The sequence below is a fragment of the Poecilia reticulata genome, chromosome 16, assembly GCF_904066995.2.
Source record: "Poecilia reticulata chromosome 16, P_reticulata-male-v2, whole genome shotgun sequence".
Taxonomy (NCBI): domain Eukaryota; kingdom Metazoa; phylum Chordata; class Actinopteri; order Cyprinodontiformes; family Poeciliidae; genus Poecilia; species Poecilia reticulata.
This window is the reverse complement of record NC_088845.1, coordinates 25,718,814-25,729,396: the sequence shown is the minus strand read 5'-3', so window position 1 is coordinate 25,729,396 and position 10,583 is coordinate 25,718,814. Positions and strand designations below refer to the sequence as shown.

Below are 10,583 nucleotides of genomic sequence, written 5' to 3'. Positions count from 1 at the left end.
GCTCTGACTAATTTTTCACATCAAGTTAAACCGAAAACTTAACTTAAAATTTCGAACACAACAAAACTGTTGTATGATTGAATACGCTTTACAGTCACTTCCGTACAACTCACAGCAAATAAAAACATAGAAACAAAATAGAAGCGGAGGGATACATAAATACTTTCACAAGGTGATCCGGTAAATGTTTGAGCGCACTCATTTAAATAAACTGCTGTTAAACTCATTTTAAGATATTTTCAAAATAAAAGTTTAATAAGTAGAAGCAACGAGTCAACAGTTCACCATTCTTTATTTGAATAAGTGACACATAACAGTGGAGAAAATACAAATTTAAGAACTGTATCAAGCCTGAAAAAAAAGTACATAATGTAAAACGGTAGTACAGCAACCAGATCTTGAATGTAAAATCTCAAGCCTAACCATTGAATCCTCCAAAACCTGCTTTTTTTTGTCCAACTCAATTATATTAAATGAAAAATAGCTTTTTGTTCAATGTAAAAAAAAACATCATTTGTCATAACCTCTAATAAGTCTGATTATTACGCAAATATGTTTTTTTTTAGCTAAATGTATTATGCAGGAGAGGTGCATCTTAAAACTCAGCGCAGTTCTTTGGCGAGTAAGAATTGAAGATTCAATGGAAGACCTGAGATTCCTCTCAGAGCTCAAAACCTTTTCAGCGTGCACAAAAGCCAATTGTCACATATGACATCAAGAGTACACGTTAAAGCTAATTTTATTTTCTTCTCTCCTTAAGTATAAACATTTGTGTAGATATTGAGTAGTAATGGTCAATAGGGATGTGTATGCCTTCATTATGTTGTTGTGGACATACTCTTCTGTTCCTTGTGTCAATTGGCCACTGTGCTGCTAAATCTGTTTTGAAATGTAGCCAGGTGGCCCTTCAGGGAGGGTGTGTTCACGCGATGGCTGCCAGGTAGTCTTTCACCTCTGCCGGGGTGAGCCTTTTGAACCCGGCCTCGTTGCAGATTCCCACCTCAATGTTCTCCTCTGTCATCTGACCCTCAAAACTCTCCTAAAGCACAAAGACAGACCAATGTTAATAATGGGTTTGAAAGCAAACACAATAACAAAAATGTCTTAATGCTTCCAGCAATGCTGATAAAATGTGATCTACCTTCAATGTAAGGATGGCTGTGTGAATGGCATCTTCTAACTCCAGGTCATTATTATACCTAAAGGAAAAAAAAAAACACACAAAATGTTTACATTATGTTTACTCATAAAGTCAGTCATTATTATGATTAATCTACTTAAAAACACTATTCCAAGATTCATACTTTTAAAGAGCTTCGTAGGAAATAACATAAAAATGTATCATGACTTAAATCCTTTAAATTGACCTGTTCTTTAGGTCTGGATTGAAAAGAAAAACAATAAGGAGTCAAAAAACGGCAGATAAGTTCTATAAATTTATGTGTGGTCACGCTCCACACATAAATTCATAATGTATATTTAGTGACAATACATTGGATATAACTTTCATATTTAATTCTCGACCTGCACCTTTTTTCAAGGAATGTTTTTCCATTGACATAGTTCTTTCCCATGGCTGTGGCCTTCCATGCAAAATATGCTCCCTGTAAGACAAAAACAGAATACTGATATTTGGGAGCCTTTCATGTTTCTGACAGATATAGCCTTAAAATAAAAGCATAATCAATTATCCAACTTTCATTTTTCTAAACTGATAAGTTGCTGGCAAAAGCCTAAACCAACTTATCAGACAATGTGAAAATAAATCAACGCACAGAAGGATCGGACTGGAACAAGTAGGGGTGATCCTCATCCCAACCAGCTATCAGGAGTGACACACCAAATGGACGCACTCCGCTAGAGGAGAGAAAAAAATACACATTATAAAATTTAAAAATAGTCTCAAGTCTGTGAAGTACCACAAATGAACAAACAAGTAACATTTTCAGAAGATAGTGAAGAATTCATTCTGCATCCTCTCCAAAACAGGACACAAGTGAAGAAAGTGAATACTTCGGCACACATCAGGTCAAACTATGAACTATGCTTTAGGCAAATTTAAAAGTACCTCATGCTTTATAGCGACATTCATAGTGAAATAGTATGCAATACGATCTGTTCCAAATGCCGTGTTCAGATAGCTGTCCAGAAGCTAATCATTAAACTTTAAAATGCTTAAAGCAAAAATCTTTACTTCTTCTGTAACTTAACTGGAGCCACACTGAAATATTCCATCAGCAGAATCATCAATTATAAACAGAGTAAACATGCTAATGTTAGCCCAGCTGTTCCAACAAACCGCTCCACAAAATGAGAAGAAAAAAAAACAAAACAGAAACAAGATGCAAGTTTATTGAAGGCCATAGCAGAGTGTGTCGAGTCAGATGCGCTTTTAGAAACAACCAATAAAGCTGTTTGCATTTTAGGTGACAATAATTAGGAAAAAGCCAATTAGGACATTTCCAACTTGTACTGCCACATAAAGCTAGTATGCATAATGAGTGTTTACAAAAACGTACCCAGACTGTGTGTACTCCTGCATTACAGAGGCCACCCTCTGTACAAGCTGGCCTGTAGGAATTGGCTCCTGGTACACCAGATAGTACTGCTGGGCCAGCTTCCGGGCTCGTCGCACTAAAACCCTGTCATGATGAGAAGCATATTAGTCTGTCTGTGTAGGTCAAGACTGAGCTGTTTTGTTAAACAAACAATGATGTCATCAACTATGATAAAGTAAATTCCTTAACCTTATAAATTAACAATACATAACAAAATACATTTTAGAAATATTTTTGATTTTGTGTGCAGTTATAAAAAGCATGATAATGCCTGGACGGGAAATTCATTTTAACTGTAGTTTTATTTTTAAATCCATGTTAGGCCTCAAGTTGTTAAGATATCACATCCAGATATCTCCTAAAGTCTCCCCACCTGTAGTCAGGTCCCATGCCACTGTACACCATGCCTATGTGTTTGGTAATAGGTTCCACTTTGTGGACGCTCTGTTCATCATACAGAATGGATTTCTGCTTCTTCTCCGTAGCCAGGACCACTCCATTAGTAGCTGTAATAAGATATGCAGTGTGATCAAATCCAAAGTTGCAAAGTATCCACATGAAACTACGACTCAAAAAGTCACAAGTTTAGCTAAATTACTATTCTTTATGCAAAAGGGAAGCAATAATGTCCCCCTTCGACTGAATGAAATTACATCAGAGCAGCAGATTTCCATGATTCCTACCTTTAATGCCAACTGAAGGAGCTCCTGCTGCTACAGCTGCCAGCGCATATTCAATCTGGACCAGTTTACCCGAGGGGCTGCAGGAGCACAAACATCACGCTTAGTTATTATGCTGAAGGCTGGAAGGAAGTTAAGCTCATCCACGTGCAAACAAAACTATTACCTGTCGATGCATTAAAGAATTAAAAAATAAACTACCTGACAAAGACGAAACTGAAAGTAAAATCAGAAACTAATTTCTGTTAATGTTGGCAACGCAAACTTCCAAAACTCTTTACAATCACAAATTAGTTATATAATTATTATTTTATCAACCGATTGATTTTGACTCTAAAGTACCTTAAAAGTTAATATTTAAGAGTTAGCCGTTAGGCTAATAGCCGATTCATTGGACAATGACAGTGCATCAACTCCAACCGCTAGCAAGAACGCCTCTCAGTATTTAAACGAACCACACTGAAACTCTAAATCATACTAATATTCAAGAAAACATTTTAACATCGCAACTTTAAATTTCTGAGAAAGATTCTATTGCTTTTTTTCATAAAGTTTACCTAAATGTGGTGAGAGAGAAACTATAGCCACGCTCCGCCATTTTGATCTTCTTCTTCTTCTGTCCAAAGGTGAACAGGAAACTCCAAATACACTTGCGGGTGTATAGCGCTCTCTGGGGGAATCTTCACAAATTACATGTGAAAATAAAGGATGCCCTTCATTACGGCTATTATGTGAGTTTTGGTCCTCCATACTTCTAACCGAGTAAGACATTTTAAAAACATCCGGATATTGATTTGACGTAAGAGGAGCCGTTTGGTGCAAAAACTCGTGCAAAAAAAAACGCTATGGGTGGAATAAATGCAGTTTGGACAAACCCCCACTGGATGGCAATCGCGCATCGAATCAACAAAGGAGAAGAAGAAATCCTGGTGACCGTGAGGTGTTTGTAATGTCTGAAGGAGAAGAAACGTGCTGAAATAAAAATGATGAACTTATCCGCCTTGGTGCACAGCCTCAGGTGTTCTCTGTTGCGCATTGAAAGCAGACTTCTCCAAATATCCGGACTGGACTCGCAGCTAGGTGAGATTAGGCCGGATAAATGAAGGCTGCAGCTTTTTTAATCACAAACTTAATTGAGTTGTTATTCCACTTCGTCTTGTAATAACAAGGCGTAATGTGAGCTTTTGTCGCCGTGTTGGTGCTCGTCCATGTTGTAAACTGTTTAATGCCTGACTCCGTATAAACATGCGGCTGTTTCTCTGTCCGTGTATAGCCCCAGCTCTGGCAGTGAATGGTCCCAGCCTTCTGCCCCAGATCGACCAGGACCCCCAACAGGATGAGGAGCAGAGCCCAGAGCAGACTCCCGGCCTCCAGGACAGCATCCTGTGGATGGCGGCTCCCAAGAAGAGACGCACCATAGAGGTCAACAGGACCAGAAGGAGAGCTGAAAGAAAGCTAATCAAAGTTAAGGTACTGCCACAATTTCTTAGTTTGTATTTATAGAGCTCTTATTCCACCATTGACACGGTTTGTGGTATGTAACACTTTAGATGTACAGTCAGTGTTTCGATGTTAAACAATTTAAAGAAGCACATCAAATTTAATAAATAAAATATTCAATATGTTCATATTGGGGATGAGATCTTTGTTTCCTGGCCCTGGACCAACCATCTCAAGGTTTTGATGCTTTGATTCTATAGTTGTCACTTCTGCTTTGTGGCATTGTCCTCCACCTTACTGATCAGCACCAAATTTCTCTTGGATTGTTGAGCAAAGTTGTCCTTTGATCCCATCATTATTGATTGTTTAGATAAAAGTGTTAGTGAGCCCATAGCCCGAGACAACAGCATGATACAGAAAGTAAAACTGTACATATTTCAGCAATAATTTACCTTATGAAAAAAGAAAAGATGTGTGAGCGTGTTAGTTTTGTTTTATCAGCTGTAGAAATTATGTAGCTCACTTTGTCAAACCAGCTCGGATGACAATACCAGCCATTTAAAACCAAATTTTCCACTCTTGCTTTGAAAAAGAGCATTCAATTCAGTGGTTATGGTAAAGTAATGATATGCTTTTATAATATTTTTCTCCAAAGCATAAAATATTTAAATATGAACCTATTCATTTTCAGCTAATATTGCCTTTAAAGAGATGTACAAAAAAGTTGACCATGCTGTGTTCTATGTGGCTTATCACTTATTCTGCAACCAGACAAACATCGAGCCGTGTCCAGAGTGCGGCCATTTGAAGCAGAAACACATCCTCTGCGGCTTCTGCTACGCCAAGATTTGCAAGGAGACCGGTCTGATCCGTCAGCAGATCAAGGAAATGGAAGGCGGCCCCCTGAGGGCCCCGCCCGTGGAGACGGTCGTCCTGTATGACGGGGAGACGCCGAGCGAGCAGGACGGAGGGAAGAGGATAGTGGAGCGGCCCAGGAAAAGACCCGCCTGGTTCAGAAACTGATGCTGAGGCTTGGTGATATGCGCTTTGCAGAGATGACCGGCATGTGTCAGTGTGTATGTTGTTTTTGTTTTTCATGAATACATTTGTTTTAAGAAATTTACACATTTCTCATGTGTTTCTGCTTTTCACTGATTTAACCAGTTCTTAGAGATGAAAATGTCAGAAGAACCCAATGTGTGAATAAACAAAGTAAAGTCATTCAGTCAGAGAAAAAAAAACATTGTTTGGATCTGTTCTTTATATCTTTTGATTAAAAGTGATGAACTGTCTCTTCTTTCACAATAGGACTGAAACAATTAATTTAATTAATAAATTATTGACATAATTTAGTAATCAGTTAATTAGCTGTTAATTAGACAGACTCTTAAAAATGCCAATTTGCTGAAAGAACACAATCGAAGCAGAAATTAAGCCAAAACTGGCTTAACAAAAAATATATATTTATTGCATTTGTCTGTAAATATGTTCTAACCAGAAGTCCTCAAATGGCATTTTTAGCTTAATCTTGTTCAAAGTTTGAAAGAAAAAAAATTAATTCTATTAATCACATTTTGCTGTCCGTTTATTAATAAAAAAAAAACAAAAAACAGATTTTTTTTAAACTGCAGATGCAGCCTTTACTACAAATGATCAGGCTTTCATTAGAGGAATAATGTGCTATTGGATGTTTGGCAAAATCATCTTTGTTTTCTCATTCAAAAAAAGTAATTCTGTGATTTGCATTTTTAAATATATTTTCAAGTGTTGTGTAAAAGCTTCACTGGTTTAGTGAAAATCTGCAAAATGTGCCAATCCCTTAATCCTATTAATCGTCATAATAATCAATAGAATAGATTCATTGATTACAAAAAATAATTGATATTCTTGTTAATCATCCAATTAAGTCCACTTCAGACATTCAAGTGATTTCTCTTTGGATGAGCGAGTTCAGGGCGGACAACATTGTTAGAGACACAAGCATGTTTTCTTCTCAGCTATAGAAACCGCATGAAGTGATACGTCTTCCCTCTCGGGACATTCAATGCCACTTTGACGTGACCAAAGGTTAATCTGTTTGGGGGAATGCGAATCCTTGTCACCACAGCAACACGTGTTCGGACCAGCGCCCGAACTGGAGTCATGCGGTGCTGACTCTGGTGTCACAGAGCCGGGTGTTGTTGGTTGGAGTCCAGCTTCCTCCTGCCGCATCATAGCTTCACGCTCTTTCTGATTCAGTTTCATTCTGATCAGATTCGGGTTGCCAGGGGGTCCTCCCGCTGGAAGAATGTCATTTAAAACACTAGATGAGGTAAAAAATAAATTTCAAGTCTTCAGCAGCCTCTAGCAGCGTTACGGGATTATCCTCTAACTCTCTTTAGCTTCATTTCATTTCCTATCAACATGATTCTGCCACCAACATGTTTCACAGAGGCGACGATGTAAAAAGCGGTGATGTCTCCATGTAGCCTTTTGCAGTAAAGACAAGAAGTTGAATTTTGGTAGAATCTGATTAGATAACCTTCCTCCACCGATCCGATATTAATATCTGTATCGGTTCCGATATTCAACAAAATTCTAGCTTGGATAACGGTGGCAATGTGCCTGAGCCATAAGGGCAGATCTATTCAGTCTAATTCTATACTTTGAGCTTTGAGCGAAGTCATTCTCTATTATTCATTTTACATGACATTTGCGATTCTTGAACTTCAACTATTTGAAAGAAGGTTTGTTGTGGAATATTTTTGTCAGTTTCAGTTTCTTTATTATTTATTTTTACGTTGGCTCCTCGTTGCACTGACTGAAAAAATTAAAGTTGTATTGTTTGGACATATATAGATACATTGTTTTGTTTTATTTATTTCTATCTATTTTTAATTGTTATATTTTATTTGTTTCTGTCACTATTTTTTACTCTTGTACGGTGTCCTTGAGTGCCAGAAAGGCGCCTTTGAAATAAAATGTATTATTATTATTATTATATTTGACCAAACTTGCAAAGCAATTGGTGATGGAGATTCCTTTCGCTTTCTTCAACAATTGTTTCTTTGTCAAGACTATTCCAAAAACACTAGATTTGTGTGGAGCATAATCAAAGGTTGTCCTTTTGGAATATCCTTCCACCTGCACATATTGTTTTGTAACCCTACTTTAAACTTCACAACTCAATCCCTGACATCTCTGCTGTGTTTCTCGATCTCTAAAGTGGGTTGAGTGCAAATGCACGCCAAGAGTTTTTTATTTTTAAAATCACTTTGAAAATGTGCCTTTTTCCTTCCACTTCGTAATCATATTCCAATAAGAAGAAAAAAAGTCCAATAAGGTAAGTTGAATTTTTTTAGTTGCAATGAGACAAAATGTGAAAAAGTTTAACATGGAAGTTTAAAACGGCTTTGCTCCGCCTCGCTGCGTGGAAAGCAGCTCTGAGTTAATGAGCCCGATTAAAGAAGCAGTCAGAGCTTCTTTCTCTCCTCAACTATGCCAGCAGACATTTGATCTTAGGTCAAATGGGATCACACTCTAATCCATTTAATATTTCTGTCTGCACAAATAAATTTATAGGTTTGTAAACCTAGAACTTCCTCTCCACTTTTATACCAATTCTACCTGTTTACACGCAGACACAAAGTTGATATCTAAAACCACATTAACTCGACATGTTTACTGCTCCAAAGTCTGTAAAGTTGCAAATATTAAGACTCAAACTGACTCCGATAATCCAGTTGGCTGACATCATGGAGGCTTTCATGAAGCTCCTTTTCAGATGGAAACCAACCTGCAGGAAGCCTGAGGGGGGGCATTCACCAAATACACAACAATGTGACACAGAGGAGTAAATATAGTAACAAGACGGGACATTTAAGACATTGCAACACAGAGAAACTCATCTCAGACGCCTCAATGTCCGATCTCCTCCCTTAGGTTTTCGTCGGCTTCAGCAAAGATCGGGAATCACAAACGTCGGTATTCATACGTCCACTATGCACTGTGTGAGCAGAGGAGGGGTCTGCATGGTGAAGTCCTACTCGGATCTTCAGGAGGACGACCTGTGCAAGAAGGAGAGCTACAGCGCCTGCTGGCTAAACGTGGTGCTGGAGACAAGACCTGAGTACAGGTGAGCGGTTCAACATGCTGCAGGGACACGGCCTTCTGGTCCAATTCACAAAACGCAGAGAAGAATGTTTATTCATATCCATGGGAAATTTAAGCTTGACTATATCAATGAGTTTCTTCTGCCTAGATTGGAACCAATATAAAAATAATGTTTTGTACAGGAACAGCCAGAGTTGTGAGTATTGGAGAATCTGTGGGTGGGGGAAATAATTAGGGTGATGGTAAGGAGGCCTTCCAGCTGAAGGGTTAAAATACCAATGGAAGAATGTTAAAAGCTGGTCAGAAAGGATTGGACAGATTTAATGTCGATTCAACGACATTTTTACCCATCAGTTTGAATTGGAATATGGATGTAAATGATTGTTGACGTGTTGTTTTTAATAAGATTATAGAAAACCTAATTCAAATAAAAAAATAAAAAAAAACAATACTGTTATACAATATTGTTATATGTTATAGCAAATCAAGAATTTTGATTTGAATTGAAATTTCAATCTAAAACAGAAAGGGTATGGATTATTTTGGGCTCAGTTGCAAATATTGACTTTTTTTTACAGATTGAAAGAAAAATAATGTCTTTAGATCATAGAAATTAAATTTGGATGCCGTACAGACACCTTTATCACCTCTGACAGACTTGGATTATTGGTCTAAGTAGCTTAACTTTAGTTTTAATAACTGAATCGCTATATTCTCGTTTGTCATGTGCCACATGCATAAACATAAACATGACAACACGCAGCAGTCAATACTTTAATCTAGAACTGGCTGAAGAAAAATGTAACTGCTGAAAAACAAAATACTCTTACCTTTATATGAAGAGCAATATTTGACGGCGGATAATTAATGATGAACTATAAATCCGCTCTCATCAAATAGATAGTTTTTGGTAAGAAACTAAAAAAAACAAAAAATCAACAACAACCTAACAAAAGGCCTTCTTCTGGTTAAAATGATCAGCGTTCTGTTATGTCAGAATGTTGGAAAAAATGAAACTGTATTTCCATTCATGAACCAAATATAACTCAATAAATTACGTACAAATAAAACAGCTAAAATAACATCCTTCAACAGTGCTGATCCTATATTTGTCTGAAACTTGATAATTTTTCCCATGTGGAATTCATCATCCTAAAAAGGTTATAGCTGTGCAATGTTCAGAAAACCTTAACATCTTCCTGTTTTTATCGTTTGTTACGTCTTAAAGTACAACATAAAATTTAACTCTGCGTGTGTGTGTGTGCTGTGTTTCAGGATGACGCTGTCAGAGACCGACAGCATTCGCAGAGAGAGTTACAAGCAGCAGCAGGTGGTCCACCTAATGGTCGAGAGGAGCCCCAGCTCCCTGAAGCTGGGCATAGAGGGGGGAGTCATGAGAGAGTACCAGCTGCCGTTCTCCAGCAGGAGCAAAGCACCGCAGCGAGCCTCCGGCACAGAACAACCCGTCATTGAAGGAAAGGCAAATCTCACAGCAGACCGAGAGGAAGCCCCCGCTACCGCTGGGGACCTCTGCAAGTCGGTCAGAGAGAACTTCAGAGCCTCCAGGTTGATGTCCTCTCCGAGAGAAGTGTCTCACCGAGAGCAGAGGAGGGAGTGAAGGAGGGAAATGAGATTATAAGGAGTCTAAACAGTGCAACATGCTGTTGTTATTTACACAAAACTGGTATTATGATAGCAATGACAAAGATGTCAGTAGGTCTCATCTCATGGTTTGTATTTATATCTATTCAATGGTGAATTAATATTGTTGAAATAAAACTCTAAATCTGAACACAATCTGTTTGCAACGGTG

General features: G+C 38.0%; 3 protein-coding genes across 4 annotated transcripts; 2 read left to right on the top strand and 1 right to left on the bottom strand.

Annotated features, from left to right (window-relative positions):
- Positions 1 to 275: 275 nt before the first annotated feature.
- psma2a (proteasome 20S subunit alpha 2a) lies at positions 276 to 3,931 on the bottom strand. The gene is made up of 8 exons (XM_017309210.2): positions 3,796 to 3,931; positions 3,242 to 3,318; positions 2,932 to 3,064; positions 2,520 to 2,642; positions 1,776 to 1,857; positions 1,531 to 1,604; positions 1,142 to 1,199; positions 276 to 1,039 (listed from the first exon to the last, which is right to left on the bottom strand). The coding sequence occupies exons 1-8, from the start codon at positions 3,834 to 3,836 to the stop codon at positions 923 to 925; spliced, it is 705 nt and encodes a 234-aa protein (XP_017164699.1). The 5' UTR covers positions 3,837 to 3,931; the 3' UTR covers positions 276 to 922.
- Positions 3,932 to 4,125: 194 nt separating this feature from the next.
- On the top strand, positions 4,126 to 5,970 carry mrpl32 (mitochondrial ribosomal protein L32). The gene is made up of 3 exons (XM_008432698.3): positions 4,126 to 4,318; positions 4,512 to 4,708; positions 5,450 to 5,970. The coding sequence occupies exons 1-3, from the start codon at positions 4,222 to 4,224 to the stop codon at positions 5,699 to 5,701; spliced, it is 546 nt and encodes a 181-aa protein (XP_008430920.2). The 5' UTR covers positions 4,126 to 4,221; the 3' UTR covers positions 5,702 to 5,970.
- Positions 5,971 to 6,641: 671 nt separating this feature from the next.
- LOC103478294 (uncharacterized) lies at positions 6,642 to 10,567 on the top strand. Of its 2 annotated transcripts, XM_008432033.3 has the most exons (3): positions 6,642 to 6,989; positions 8,600 to 8,792; positions 10,046 to 10,567. In XM_008432033.3, the coding sequence occupies exons 2-3, from the start codon at positions 8,659 to 8,661 to the stop codon at positions 10,386 to 10,388; spliced, it is 477 nt and encodes a 158-aa protein (XP_008430255.1). In that variant the 5' UTR covers positions 6,642 to 6,989; positions 8,600 to 8,658; the 3' UTR covers positions 10,389 to 10,567. The 2 variants fall into 2 exon arrangements, with proteins under 2 accessions (XP_008430255.1, XP_008430254.1); XM_008432032.3 differs by lacking the exon at positions 6,642 to 6,989 and having other exon boundaries at positions 8,546 to 8,792.
- The last annotated feature ends 16 nt before the right edge of the window (positions 10,568 to 10,583 follow it).